Genomic DNA, 16,035 nt, shown 5'->3' on the forward strand with positions numbered 1-16,035 from the left:
TCAAAGTACAGCATAGTAACAGGAGAAAAATTATGTCAAGTCAAGTTGTCTATGTCCCCAGATGTCATAAATAGTATACCAGTATCAACGGCTATCTGTATTGGATTAAAAGCTAATTTAGGTTCTCACCACGTACTGTATTAAAAAATTACACATCCCAAGATAAGGAAACTAGAATCAATTCCAGGAGTATGAGAGTTGAGGGCTTGGGGGAGGGGAGGGTCAATCTTAAAACAGTAAGACAGGAAGAAGAGAGCGCGGCCAATTCAAATCCCCGGATGGCCGTGGAAGGACGTTCTAGACTTGATAGAGATAGAACCACAGGGGTCAATAGATGAATAGAGCTGACTACCTGAAAATGTAAGAGAGTTATGGAAATACAAAGGAAATGAAAACATATTGACAACAAGCGTGCGTAGTGCGTAAGAAAAGGACATAAGCCAGACTGGTATATAGTCAAAGGGCATTAATGGACAATGAACCCAAAAGAAGGGAATAGACATAGGTCATTCACCTAGGGAGAAAAAAAATGTTTATAATAACTAATAATCAAAGAAATGCGACTAAGAATAAATGTGGCCGCTGTGTTTTTAAATCTACGTAACAGGACAAAGATGAGCCGTTCCCTGCTGATGAGAGAATCCGCACACACTTCTGGTTGTAATGTCCGTTGGTAGAAGGGCTTATGGTATCAGAAGTGATCGTACGTTTTGGTCTATTAATTCTATATGTAGGAATTTATTTTTCAAAAGTAAATTTTGGGCTCCATCAAAAGCTTCATGATCAGAGTTCTTATGCATGGTTAGGGGCTGAATTGTGTCCCCCAGAATTAATGTATTGAAGCCTTAACACCCTGGAGCTCAGGATGGGACTGTATTTGGAGACGGGTCTTTAAGGAGGTGATGAAGGTAAAATGAGATGAGGGTGGGTCCTGATCCAAGAAGAATGGGGTCCTTATGAGAAGAGGAGATGAGGACACAGACATGCGCAGAGGGACGACCACATGAGGACACGGGCAAAAGACGCGTCCACACACCAGGGAGAGAGGCCTCAGGAGGAGCCAGCCCTGCCCACACCTGGGTCTCAGACTCCAGCCTCCAGAAGTCTGTGACCGTAAATGTCTGTTGTTTAAGCTGCCTCATCTGGGAATTCTGTTGTGGTGGCCCTGGCAGACTAACACACCCATCATTCAAGGAAATTTTTGTTATAGAGAAAGAGCACAGAGATTCCTTCAACATCCAAAACTAAGAGAATGTATGCTTTTATGCTGGTTTGTTCATGGGAGAAAATCTTCAAATTCTTTATAAATAGTAAACCCAATGGGAACATTGTGATTAAATTTTAAATAATCTAGGCAGTAATCCAAATTTTGTAACACACTCTGATTTTCATTATATAAAAAAACGAGTAAGACAGTGTCAAAATGCTTGTGTCTGGATTGTGAGACTCCTTGTAATTTTTTTTTAAGTTTCTACAAATGTTCTTGGAATGAGAAAATAGACTTCAGAACACACAATGGATGATCTCATAGGAGATACAAATGGGCAGATTTGGAAACTGGTTTCTGTGAAGTGATGAATTGAGGTAGAATTATCTTAGTCCTTGCTCAGGAGCTGTGGTTCTGTAGTTTATCTTAATGTCTGGGCGAGAGGTAAGAAAACATTTATCGAGTCTTATCCTCGAACCCGATTGTTTTGGTTAGTCATCAATACTTATCGGTATAAGACTAATAAGGGGAAAACTTGAAAACTACTGAAGGACATGGGAAGACGTGACAAACTAGAAATATGTGCCCTGACCTTGGAGGAAAACATCTGCTACTGTCATTCTTCCTCCATGGATGATTAACTCAGCACCAGGCCCAGCAAACCTGTGTCGGGACTATGACAATGTGAAGTCAGAGCTTATCTGGAAGAAAAACTGTGAGAGGCAGGGTTCTAAAATGCTGAAAAAGAAGACTGATAATGTGGGAGCTAGCTTTCCTCGTGATAAAGCTGGAATTTGAAAACTAGTTTGGTCCTGGAGAGGAAAGAGCTTGAGACACGCATTGCCCTAGAGTCCAGAATGCACAGGCCATGTGAACGTGGGGCAGAGGACGCAGCACACCCAAAAAGTGCTATTCAACAACTGCATGGTGATTTAAATTTCAAAAAGCAGGATTCCTTCTTTGTTTATGCCAAAGTAAATTCTTCATATGTCAATGAACCTGTAAAAACAGAACCGCGGAGTCTGAGATGAAAATACAGACTTTTAAAATGTAATAGTAATAACTATATTTATATAAAATGTATATAAAATATGTATAATTTGGGGAGGTTTTCCTAAGAAACCATAAAGTAAAGGCATATTTGCGTTTATATTATCTAAGAAAAATATGCACATTTTTATATATATATGTATGTATATACACGTAATTATGTAATATGTGGTATTACAATATAACAATATAATGCAATATGACAATATAATACAGTATAGACATATATACATATATGGTAGACAAATACATATAAATATATATAAATATATATTCAGACATATGTAAGTATATATAAACATATATACAAACCTAAATGCGTATAAACCCACATGTGTACAGTTTATTTATGTTGTGCATGTGTATATATGTGTACATGTCTGCATCATCCTTTGAAATATGCATAATTTGAAAGTCTCTAAGCTCATTTAAGAGACAAATGTTACAGTGAAAATGTCTTTGCCACCCTCAGACTCATCAACACCCTACACCTTGGCCTCCAGCTGTTTCCCTCCCGGCCCGAGGTTCTTTCCTTCCTTTTAGTCACTTCAATCCTGACAGCGTCTAGGAGCTGACACTATTATTATTGCTGGTCAGAGGGGGAGACATCAGGGGCTTGAATTGCTTTCCCCAGCAGCTCCTCGGGGTCTCCAGAGCCTGCGCCAACGCACTTGAGAAAGATGCTCAGCCTCTCACAGCTGAGGAGCGCAGGTTAGCCCAAAGCCGGGTGCCTAGTGCCCCCTGCACGATGGGCACCATGGGTGGCACCCCATGAAGCTTGGCTTTCAGGGAGACAGGCACCGCCTCACCCAGCAAGTCTGGGTATTAAGGGGTGCAGGCTTTAGGGAGGATAATCAGAGAGTGGCTATGGGATCTTCCCATGCACGTGCTCCCTCCAAGTTGGCTTTGGGATCCACACCCAGGGGTGTGGAGGTGTTTAGGGAGGACTGTCCATTGCGGCAGAGTTTGAAATAGCCATGGCTGGCAGCAGCAATCTCTGTCCACGGGAGGGGTGCTGGTGGAGTCCCCACCATGTGCCAGGCACTCCCAATGTGGGCATGGGATAAAGCAGAGGTCAGCAGACCCAGATCCCCTGATGCAGGGGGCTCAGACCCAGGGGTACGCCATGGACAGTCAGCACTAAGAGTGGGTCAGAGCATATGAACTATGGAGGGAAAGGAAGAAATAACAAAGTGAGAGGGCCAGGGTGGGGAAGAGGGTGTCAACTGTAGTAATTTTCTATATTCACTATTACGTAATTATAGGTATATAAGGATACGTTATTATTTTACCTCATATAATATATCTGTGTGTGCATACCTATAGGGTTACACAGATATAGATATAGCTGGAGGTAGGTGTGTGTGATGCAGATTAACTCTTACAGAGGGGCCATTTTTGAAGGAAGGAAGGAAGGAATAAACTTCAGAAGTCTGGGAATGTGAGGCGGAGAGTGTGGACTTTGCCCTTTACTCCAGGGTGGCCAGATTGAGCAAATAAAAATACAGGGTGCCCAGTTATAGTTGAATTTCAGATAAACAATGTGTTTTTGGTTTGATTTTTTTTTTTTAGTGAGGAAGATTGGCCCTGAGCTAACGTCTATGCTGATCTTCCTCTGTTTTATATGTGGGAGGCCACCACAGCTTGCTTGATGAGCAGTGTGTAGGTCCATGCCTGGGATCTGAACCGATGAACCCTGGGCCACTGAAACAGAGTGGGCAAACTTAACCACTACGCTACCAGTCCAGCCTCTGTATTTTTTAGTATAAAGTATGTCCCCATGTAATATTTGGGACATGCTTATACTAAATGCCTGGGTGAATTTGAATTTCAGATAAACAATAAATAATTATTTTAGGATAAATATGCCCCATACAATCTTTGAGACAAACTTCCACTAAATGCCCAGTTGAATTTGAATTTCAAGTAAACAACGAATCATTCTTTTATTATAAGCAAATCACCAATTTAAATGGAGACTGCAGCCGGGAAATCAACAGAAGGCTGAGACTCGGGAGGGCAGCAATGAAAGAGTTAGGAAAGATCCTCAAGTGTAAGGAGGTGTCATTAGAGACGCAGGCCAAGGTTACCCACACCCGCCTATTCCCCATCACTATGTACGAGTGTGAAAGCTGGACGGTGAAAAAGACTGACAGGGAAAAAAATTTGAAATACGGTGTCAGAGGAGAGCTCTGCGGCTTACCCTGGACTGCCAGGAAGATGAACAAGTGGTTCCCAGAGCAAATTAAGCCTGAACTATCACTGCAAGCAAGATGACAACACTGAGGCTGTCCTACTTTGGGCCCATCATGAGAAAGCAGGATTCGTAGGACAAGACCATAGTGCTGGGAAAAGAAGACGGCAGCAGGAAAAGAGGAAGACCAAGTATGAGATGGGTTGACTCCATAAAGGGTGCCATAGGCGTGAGTCTACAGGAGCTGACAGGGCTGTTGAGGACAGGGTATGGTGGATATCACTCATTCAGGGTAGCCAGGAGTCGGAGCTGACTTGACTGCAGGTAACGATAATAATGGTCCGCGCAATCTTTGGGACATACACTGAATACCTAGTTGAACTTCCTAAGGATGCCTTTGCCTTCTTTGGTCCACGCATACACCAAATGCCCACGTGACTTTGATTTTCGGATAAACTATGAATGTTGTTTTTAGTATAAGTATTTCTGTGATATTGTGCTTTCTAATAAGAAATATATATTTGATCTTTGTCCCTGTTTCTAGCACAGACCTTCTAAAACTCGGAATTTCCTAAGTGAAGGGAGTGACACAGGTCTTTTGTTGTGTTAATGATTTTTTTTTAGGTGAACTGAGCATGGGGGCTGGTAGCCAGGGGACCCAACCCTGGGATTAGAGGGTTGGAACTTTCAGTCCCTCCCCTGAGGGGAGAAAGGAGGGCCTGGAGATTGAGTTCACTCGTGCATGGCCAATGGTTCAATCAATCATGCCTGTGTAATGAAGCCTCCATAAAAACTCGAAAGGGCAGGGTTCAGAGATTCCGGGTGAGTGGTACCCGGAGAGGGCATGGAAGCTCCACACCCATTCCCCATGCCTTGCCCTATACATCTCCTCCATTTGGCTCTTCCTGAGTTAGATCCCTTTGTCTAGTCAGTAGGATGTTTCTCTGAGTTCTGTGAGCCAATCTAGCAAATTAATCGAACCCAAGGAGGAATCCTGGGAAATTGATCCTTAGCCAGTCCGTCAGAAGCACAGGTGACAACCTGGACTTGCGATGAGTGTCTGAAGTAGGGGATGGTCTTGTGGAACTGAGCACTTCACCTGTGGGATCTGATGCCATCTCCAGGTAGATAGTGTCAGAACTGAGTCAACTTGAAGGACGCCCAGCTGGTGTCCAAGAATTGCTTGGTGATGTGGGAACCCCCCACCCCCAACAGACACACATATTGGAATTGGGTCTAGAACCCATTTTAGTGTCCCATGCAATCTGGGACATAGTTATACAAAATGCACAGTTGAATTTGAATTTCAGATCAACCACGCATAATTTTTTTTAGTATAAGTATGTCCCATGCAGTATTTGGGACCTAATTATACTAAAAAAATCGTTTGTCGTTTATCTGAAATCCAGATTCAACTTGCATCCTGTATTTCACTCGGCAACTCTAACTCAGCAAGATGCAGAGCTGTTGTCAGATTCTGAGCTGAAACGTGATCTGCTCTGCTCAGTTTTAAAAGGCTCTCTTTGCCTGCCAGCTGAATTGAGAATAAGCTTCAAGGACCTACAACAGCCATCAGAACCAGCTGGAACTTTAGAAACCCTGTGCTTGCCTGGGCCCCACTGGAGACCAGCTGAACCAAGTCTCAGGGGGCGGGAATCCAGGCGTAGATATTTTTGTCTTTTCCTCAGGTGATTCTGACGCACTGTGAGGGTTGAGATCCCTGGTGGGAGGCTCTTAGAGTTATGGGGAGAGAAATAATGGTGGTAAAATAAATTAGCGAATGCCAGGGCGGCGAAAATATTCTGTGTGATCCTGTAATGGTAGATATATGACATGGTGCCTCAGTGCAAACCCATAGAACGTCCAACCCCAAGGGGAGCCCTAATGCAAACTGTGGACTCTGGGAGAAATGCTGTGTCGATACTGGTTCACCAGTCTTAACAGATGTACCACATCAATGCAAGATGTTCGTAACAGGGACACGGTGTAACAGGAGAAGGGGAATGTGGGAACCATGTGTACTTTCTGTTTAATTTTCCTTTAAACATAAAGCTGCTCTAAGAAATGAAGTCTACTTAGTTTAAAAAATAAATCGATGCATGCCTTTACAACAGACTATTAGGTAGCCATTTAAAAAATAAATGAAGGGCCAGCCCCAGTGGCCTAGTGGTTAAGTTCAGCGTGCTCTGCTTTGGCAGCCTGGGTTTGGTTCCCAGGCATGGACCTACATCACTCATCTGTCAGTGGCCATGCTATGGTGGCAGCTCACGTAAAAAAGAGGAAGATTGGCAACAGATGTTAGCTCAGGGCCAATCATCCTCAGGAAAAAAAAAAAAAAGAAAAAGAAAGGCAGATGATTTCTATCTACATGTATATCTGTAGAAAAAAATCTTAAAATCGTATTGATAAGGAACAATTTATAGGATCTATTTGTGTAATGTATGAGCATCTATGATTCTGTGATTTGTATGTGATGTTCACAGAAAATCCTGCATGGATCCTGAGAAACAGGGTTTTGCTATGAGGAGGAGAAGTCAATTCAGGGTGGTGGTAGGGGGGTTTAACAGGGCAGATGGAAATTTCACTTTTTATCTCTTTGTCTTCTATTCAGATCGAGTTTCCTACCAAGAGATGTTATTTTACAATACTTTTTGAAACAAATTAATTGTGACAGCTGCTGGGATAGTGAAGGTCATGTGTTGGCCACAGGCAACCCATTCTTGGTCATCTCCAAGATATGCTGAGGGCTGTAAATGAGGGCCAGCGAGGTGACCAACCAGGAGAAATGCCACCATCAATGGAAAAACAACCCAAAGGGTATCTCCTCCTGACAACTGGGCAATCATCTTTTGGACAAGTAGAGATCCTATCAGTGTTATCCATGCCCAACAGAGCCGACAGAACATCCCAGTAAAAAAATGCAGTGTGCAAAATACATCTAGACTCACACTATTAGGACTTGTTTGTGTTGTTCCTACAGGTCAGTCTGTATTTATGCAGCTGACGGAGGGAAAAAGAAAAACTTAAAATGAAGACACCATGGAAAACTACATATTCCATGTTTGATGGAGTTAGAGATCTCCCCTGTCTAATTTTTTATGGCTTCTTGGGTATAATTAGACCAACCCGCGTGGGACCAAAAATTATGGGCTATGAATTAACTCATGCCACTAATTACTGTTTATTTATTTTTGAATTTATAAGAACAGTTCTCATCGAAAGACGCCTTGAGGTATGTAAGGGAAGGAACACACCAACCCAGAGAAACGTCAGTTGTGCAGTTCATGTCTTTCTGAGGAACGTGCTTGGCTGGTTTTAAAGATAATGCCCAACCCTGCTCTTGGGAAAGAGTACAAAGTATCTAAGTCTGAATTTCACCCAGATTTGGATCTGGGGCCTCGGAGATAAAGCTCACCTGGGAGCTTTGGAGGCACTGGATTTTGCTGGTTTACAATGGGGCCACATGGGTTCAATGGAAGCTCTCAGATAAGAGGCTTCTTCAGAACTGTAGTCACGTAATTCTGGGGCCCTCCATTGGGTGTATGATGAAGTTACCAAGGGAACTGGTCTGGGAGAAGAGCATAAAACGTAAGAGTGAAGTCTTTTGTTTTGAGAGTGTGTCCCAACAGCGTGGCAAGAGGATGAAGCGGCTCCCCAAAGATGGCCAAGTGAGAAACCACTTTGAACATATTTCTAAACAGCAGCTGCTTTTGAGCAGCTCTGCTATCAAAGACGAAGGAGCTGGATTCAATAGACCAACAACCCGGAGGAGCATGAAAAACTAAATTCCCAGCGTGGTTAGACTTCCAGCTGCGTGGATTCCATTGGATGAGGAAACTGAACATCCTGGGAAGCATTCATGGGGGTCCTTGTTGCTTCAGTTCTCCAGACTAAGACCCTGTGGGGTACTGAGACCCAATTGCATGTTGGAAGATGTCCCTGTGTCTAAAATATTGTTCTACTCAGAAGGGTGGAGAACATCCTTGAGAAAAAGACGCAAAAGTGGGAGAGGCTACAGAGTCTTTGTTTTGTTTCATTGTGTGGGAAGGTTGCACAAGATAGAGCCTTCCAATATTTCAGCAGTCGGTGTCTGTGAGCAGCTTGTCCACGTTGCACGAGAGGTGCAATCGAGAACAGTCTTAGACAATATGGATATGGTCCTGAGGAAAGGCAGACAACACTGGAAGGATCCAGAATGTACCCTAAAACACTCCATCCAAGACCTTTAAAGGACTGAGAAATTTCACATCTCTGGAAAAAGCCAGAATGCCATCAGTAACTCATAGATTTGTAAACATGACATGTCACATGATAACACACATAACAGGAAATATTCATCATGCATATATCAGTTTCATCTGGGGCCACCACTGGCACCTACAAAACGATGTGTTTACATAATAAACAGTGACACTTTGTATGAAATGAGAGTCTCTTATCTTTTGTTGTGGATCTTGCTGAATTAGTTGCTGTCATCTCAGGCGAGAAGAGAGATGGTGCAAGTTTTACAGATAAGCTTGGGTCATTACACAGAGAAAAAGACCTTCGTGGGATAGGAATGTTCTGTGGTGTGAAATCCCTGAGGAGTACAGAACTAAAAACAAGTTTAGAAATGAATTTTATCTGCTGTACAGAGATACATAGAATTAAAGTTACTAAACATTGCATAGAAGAGTTTTCACTATTAAAAGTGAGGGGTATTTGTGGGCTGTCTAGAGAAAGGGAGAAAAGTTTAAGATTTCCGAAAGATTTACAAAGGAGTGTTTGTGCAAATGAGCTGCAGGGTTTGGGAGAAGATTGATCTGTCAACCGACCCAGCCTTCCCTGGGGGAAGAGGGGCATTTTAATGCAGACCAGGAAGCCATTTTGACTGGGGAGTGTGGGTCTAAATTGTGGGATTTGACAATGCTTATCAGGGATCTAAAATTCCTAATGAGTTATCACTAAGGAATCTGAAGGTGTCTGGATAAACGTGAATTCCTCGCAGGAGATTCAACAATCCTTAGACAAAATGTAGAGATTCCATCCAGTTGCTACAAAGTTGATGGACATGAGGTTTGATCTTATCTTTAATAGAACACGTACTGGGTTGAATGGTGACACCCCTGCATAAAAAGAAAGATATGCCAACGTGGAACCTGTGAATGGGGCCTTATGTGGAGAAAGGGTCTTTGCAGATGTAATTAAGGATCTCCAAATGAGAGCATCCTGGATTAACCAAGTGGGCCCCAAATCCAGGGATGAGTATCTTTATATGAAACAGAAATGGAAATGCATACAGAAGAGAGAGCATAGTGAAGAAAGAGATAGAGATTGAAGTGAGGCATCTACAAGTCCAGGAATGCCCAGAATTGCTGGTAACCACCAGAAACTGGGAACAAATTCTCACTCAGAGACTCCAGAAGGAACCACTGCTGCCCACACCTTGATCTCAGACGTGTGGCCTCCAGAACTGGGAGAGTATAAATTCCTATTGTTTTAAGCAATATTTGTTACAGGAGCCCCAGGAAACCAGTAAATCAGCTTGTCTTGCTTTAGATGCCTCTTAAGAATTCGATGAAATATATGGACACTCTTCCTGTTAAAATCAGACACAAACTCACAGGTACACAGATTAGTCAGCAACGCTCGGGAGTGTGAAGGCCTCTCGAGTGATGATTGAGGTCCGTGAATCTAGGCTCTTAACCATTCCCACCCACCAGCCTCGCAACCTGGAACTTAGTAATGTGTCCTCTTCTGGGACGAGGTGAAGATAGCAAGAAATAAGAGACGTCTTGACTTGCGTATATACTTTAATTATATGAAATCACTCTGTAGAAAGAATCAGTTAACACATTAAAAGAAAATAAGCCTCATATCAGTGATTATTATGGTTTGAAATATATCTATCCCTTAACGTTTTAAAGAAAAGTGAGAAATGAAAACATATTAGGACATTAAAAATCACATGGAGAAAGCTGAGGGTAAAATTATTTTGCTATAACCCCAGTCATGGCTATATTCTATGTCAGAAAAGAAAAGAAGAATGAATCCCATGGCAGATATACAGTTTCAATAAATAAAAGCACAGGAAATTGTTCAACTATCAGTAAATGCTAATTCATGTTCCCTGGCATATTAGTTTCTTAAGGCTGCTATAACAAAGTATTAGAGAATGCGTGGCTAAAGACAAGAGAAATTTGTGCTTTTCCAGTCCTGGGGACCAGATGTCTGGGATGCAGGGTCGCAGGGCCGCCCTCCCTCCGGAGGCTCCAGGAGAGGGTCCTTCCTGCCTCTTCCAGCTTCGGGGGCTCCAGGCATCCCTGGGGTGGTGGCTGCATCTCTCCCATCTCTGCCTCCGTCCTCACGTGGCTTCTCCTCTATGTCTGTTTTTCTCTCCTTCTGTTTGTTATAAGGACACTGCCATTGGATTTAGGGCCACCTTCATCTGGGATGACCTCATCTCCATCTTTCACTTAATCGCATCTGCAAAGACCCTATTTCCAAAGAAGGTCCCGTTCCCAGGTTCCAGGGATCAAGTCTTGGACGTGTCTTCTTGGGGGGAACAATTCAACCCACTACAACCTCCATCATCACAGGTATGTTGATAGCATCTACCCTTATGCTCATTGTGTATTTTATTTTTAACAGAGACAAGTAAGTTTCCCAAGGTTACAGAGCTAGAAAATTATGGATGGATTTGCAGGTCGAACCTGGCTGTCTCCTTCCAGCCCCCAGCTCTTGAACACAATTTTGACTTTGCTGCCTCGCTCACTCTATTTCTCCTACTAAAATTTACTTATTTGAATTCCATCCTTTCATGGCTTGAGACTGCTGTGTCCAATCTCCTTTCCTCTTTCCCTCAGTAAGGAAAATTAAGCATCGCTTGACCTGTGGGGGCCAAACTCAGACTATAATGTGGCATCTCCACCACCATCTTTGCTCCACAAAGTCAATATATGTGTGGAACTTTGGAGATGAATTGAAAACCCACCTTTCCCCAACACTCTGAGTCCTTGCTCAGAGATAGATGTCTTTTCTCAAATCCTTGCTGAGCTCAAGTTGGTTTTCTCCCTCTAGGTCTGCCTTGTCTCTGAGACTCATATGATGGGCAATATTTGCATGACAGCCTCCAGGGTCTTGATATAGATATATATCTATATATATATACATACTCATGATGGGAACTTCAGATTTTAGTGCCTCTTGAAGGAACCAAAATTCCCCATCTGGTGAGACCATCATCACTACTGTGAATATAATTTCTCTCCATAACATGAGCTAGAGAGCAAGATGGGTGTTGATTACATTATTGGGACAGCAAGAGTTAGTAAATTCTGCTTCTGCTGCCTTTTCTTATGAGGACCCTATCAACCAGCTTGAACACTCATGCATTCTTCAGGATTATAACCCTGATATTGCTGGAGGATTATAACCCTGATATTGTTTCTGTAGACAGTTCCATTTGTCGTTCCATGGGCACGGGATAAATCTTTGGCACGTAGTCAACACTCTAAAAATATAGGTTGTACCTTTAGCAACTTAGTGGCATGCTTTCTTTTTTGCAAAATGAGGAGGTTGGGCTGGGGACCTGCCAAGATGTCAGATGTCACATCCCAGGTTGCTGCTGAAGGAATGTTCCGGAATCCAGCCCACTCAAGAAAATCCATGCATTTGTCACAGGATGTTGGCTTCAAAACTCTGACTTCCCCTTGGAGCGATTGCTACCAATTTTCTTGCTCTCAAAGTTGTTTCTAGAATTGTGTCTATGAGGAACAGTAGCATTCACACAGCTGCACAAGGTACATCCTCCTACTAGTTACCAATGTTTTCATTAAGAGGGGCATGTTATTATTTTCTGAGTTGAGGTTGTTAGGTGGCTGCAGAATTTTGTGGTTACGTGGTGGGGTGTTTCTTCTTCTGAGTTCCTGTGGTGTAAGCTGGGATGTTGTGGGCAGAGCCTGCACGGCATAGCTTTGGGGGGCCACGGGGAACAGTTCCTCCCAACGCATGCTTGCTCTTGCCCTTTCACTGCTGGATACCTCCGGGTGCAACACCAGCTGATGAAAATCAAAATAAAGTCTGCCAAAAAATCAAATCTAGGAAAGAGCTGGATGCAGTTATTTCAGAAATAAACTGGATTCCTTCCCCCCATAAGAAATAGGAATGAAATAGTACAAATTCTGCCCTCTCTCTCTTCTCACCGAGTCTCAGGTTTACTTAATGTTTTTCATTAACTGTGATGAGGTGGGTCTCATGTTTAGATGGATTGGGTCCTATTTGGGAATGAAAATGCAGAAGTCACCAAATCAAGAGCTGGAATGGGATGACTTGACAACTGGGCTCAGCTGGGACTGTCAACTGGACCACCTCCCTGTGGCTTGGGCTTCCTCCCACTATGCAGCTGGTTTCCATAGGGGAGCATTCTGAGAGAAACAGGAGGAAGTTGCATGGTCTTTTCTAACCCAGTCTTGGAAGTGTCACTTCCATCACGTTCTGTGGTGTTATGGACCAAATTGTGTTCCTTCAAAATTCGTATGTTGATGTCCTGACTCCCAGGACCTCAGAATATGACTGTATTTGGAGACAGGGTCTTTAAAGAGGTGATGAAGGTAAAATGAGGTCACTACCGTGGGTCCTGATCCAATAGGACTGGTGTCCTTACAAAAAGAGGAGATGAGGACGCAGACAAGCACAGAGGGACGACCATGTGAGGACACGGGGAAGATGGCCATCTACACGCCAAGGACAGAGGCCTCAGGAGAAACCAACCCTACCCACACCTTGATCTTGGATTTCCATCCTCCAGGACTGTGAGAAATAAACGTCTGTTGTCTAAGCCCCCCAGTCTATGGTATTTGTAATTAGCAGCCTTGAGCAAACTAAGACACGTGGGATGTGATAAGTCCATCTCACATTGAAAGGGGAGGTGTTTAGACTCTGCTTCTTAATGGAGGAGTGGCAAGACAAGCACCTGGGGTATGACAGACGTCATCGCTGGAAAACAGAATCAGCTGCACTGACTTTGAGATGCCTGTTTCTCAGGGCTAGTTGAAAGACCAGACATCATTTATTTGAAGTACTCTGAGTCTCCTCTGAAATGCATTCGATCAGTTGTCACATACAAGTGAAGCAAGAAGAATCTGCATCTGATTCCCTTGTCTTAATATCACTTTTCTGACTTCTCAAAGCTATTTTGCCACCAACACCCAACCCAGCCCCTAACGCTTCCTGCTTCAGAGTACAGTCAAATGCCATCTGAAGGTTTTACTAAATCTTGATGTACAAACAATGCAGGCCTTGACTTTAGGGCTTCAGGAGAGGTTTTTTTGTATTTATGCTTTAAAATACATTCTAAAAGAAAACGCATACTTTATTGGAAATTCATGAAAAATTGTTTAGGGACTTTCTGTTCTATTTCTCATGTAGAATATGTCCAACTCCATGAATATGGCATTCACTGGATAGAGAAGAATACCTTTGAGAGATGTTCTTACAAGGCACTGGAAGGCAGCTGACCACAGCAGCCCCAGGTAAGATGGACACTCATCAGGTCGTTCTACAGCACTTGTGTTCTGTCCATCCTTCTGTGGATATCCTTCTTTGGTGTGGGCATTTAATGCATCTTATTGATATATTGACATATTGGGCCAGATAATTTTTTCCTATAGGGGGCTGACCTGTGTACTGTAGGCTGTTGAGCAGCATCCCTGGTCTCTACCTATTAGATGCCAGTAGCATCCTCCACTCCTAGTTGTGACAACCAAAAGAGTCTCCCAACATTGTCCAATGTCACCCGAGGGTGGGCATTTTCTCTGTTTGAGAATCATTGTCTCCCGCACAATATATAATTTATACTCAACATTAATCGTAGACATAATTTTTAGATGTGGGTCTCTACATATGTGTTTGGATAGATAAATAGATGCTAAATAGGTGATAGATGATAGATGGATAATAGATAGATCATAGAAAGATGGATATGTAGATACATAGAAAGAAAGAAATCATATATTAGACATACATTCATAGACAGAGAGGCCCAAATTTGTCTTTTTGAATTTGGCTAAAATCTCCATTTAAAGAAAACACCCCTAATATTGATTTTTCCCCATTTAATCTTAAAAGAAATAATAATCTTACGAAGTTAGCAAGTGTTCAGGAATCTGTCAAGAACAGATTATTATGGGTTATTATTATGGGTGTTATGACAATGATACCCAATGAAGCAATTTATAATTAAAGCGTGTAGTAGAGATCTCAAACCCACATGCTTTGTGAATTCTCAAGTCTGTCTTGTTACCCCATGAAAGAAACTCCACTCAGGGATGCTGAGCTTATATTTATATAGAAAATAATAGAGCAAGAAATACAATAGAGAGATCATCGTCAGAAAAAAAGTGTCGTTTTTTTAAAAAAATTGTAAAAGCTTTATAAGCATAAGGCGTTTTTTTTTTAAATCTATTTTTATTTGCACCTATTTTGGTAGCATGATAACGGCATTATATATATGGGAATTACTTGCATTTGCAAGGCGTTCTTAGAGAAGAACTTTACCTCTGAAGCCATCTCAACCTTGTTTTAATAATTCCTTAAAATGTCTTCGGACTAATGCAGAAGCTAAGATCACGTCTTTGAGAAAGCATTGCCCATGGCAGCGCTCCTGCAGCTTCAAAACCTCAAAAGTCCTCTTTCCAATGTAACAATTCCCTCCAAATAAATCTGCCTCAGTGGTGAAATAACTGCGTATAAATGAGCAGCTTAAAATTAGGTTGAAGTGAGATGAGGATTGCTCTTTAAAATATTGAGACCATGATGCTGAAATTTTATGGTTAACACTGAAAATCTTTTGAGCTGATTACTCCTATTGCGTCCATAGACACATCAGTCTTCTTTTGCTCATGTGTGTGTGTTTTTTAAATTGAGCAATCAAGACTTCAGTGAGAGGAGGAAAAAAAATCGTTCATCCCATGGAGTTCTGATCTTGTCTGTATGAGACTTCACTGGGAGAGTCTGTCCTGTTCCTGGGCATTGAGAAGGTTTATGTCAGCAGTGTTTACTATTACTAATGCTATTGCTTATCTCAGGGTGATTCAGATGGGGAAATTCAGGGTCATGTATGTCATTCATCTTTCTTCTATTGACTTGGAGGTCCTTGCAACACACAGCCTTAAAACAAGTTGGACAACCATCCCCCAGTTCTACACACGTAGCAACATTGCTGCCTATAATAAGTCCATTTAATATTTTGTTGAAACATAGTGTTTAAAAGGAAGAAGAACAAGGCTTATGAATTCAGCGATGAATGATGGTTATGATGTTGATAATTGTTACAGAATACTTTTAAATTGTAAAACAATGTGTAATTAAAGTCTGCACCATTTAAGTTGACTTTTATTAGGACAAGAGTAAGTCAGGTGAGCAGTATCATAAGTATAGAATTAACAGCTAAAATTAATACTACTTCCTTGATTTAAGAAGAAGGGATAAAATGTACTGTTATTTTAACACAGAGTTTAGTCATCATCCTCTCAATGTTCTTGAGATTGCTGGAACTGCAGGCTTCATTCAATCTTTTCTTAAATATTCTGTGATTCTACTAAGG

At 42.1% G+C, this 16,035-nt stretch overlaps 1 protein-coding gene across 1 annotated transcript in view; it reads left to right on the forward strand.

Annotated features, from left to right (window-relative positions):
- The window catches only part of LOC111771627 (translation initiation factor IF-2), a 115,499-nt gene that overhangs the window by 4,750 nt on the left and 94,714 nt on the right, over window positions 1-16,035 (forward strand). Inside the window, exons 2-3 of the mRNA XM_070258288.1 lie at window positions 10,847-11,029; window positions 13,860-13,963. Of these exons, the coding sequence (XP_070114389.1) occupies window positions 10,847-11,029; window positions 13,860-13,898 (222 nt within the window). The 3' untranslated portion in view covers window positions 13,899-13,963. The remainder of the gene's footprint in view (window positions 1-10,846; window positions 11,030-13,859; window positions 13,964-16,035) is intronic.

This window comes from Equus caballus, chromosome X (genome assembly GCF_041296265.1).
Source record: "Equus caballus isolate H_3958 breed thoroughbred chromosome X, TB-T2T, whole genome shotgun sequence".
Classification (NCBI taxonomy): domain Eukaryota; kingdom Metazoa; phylum Chordata; class Mammalia; order Perissodactyla; family Equidae; genus Equus; species Equus caballus.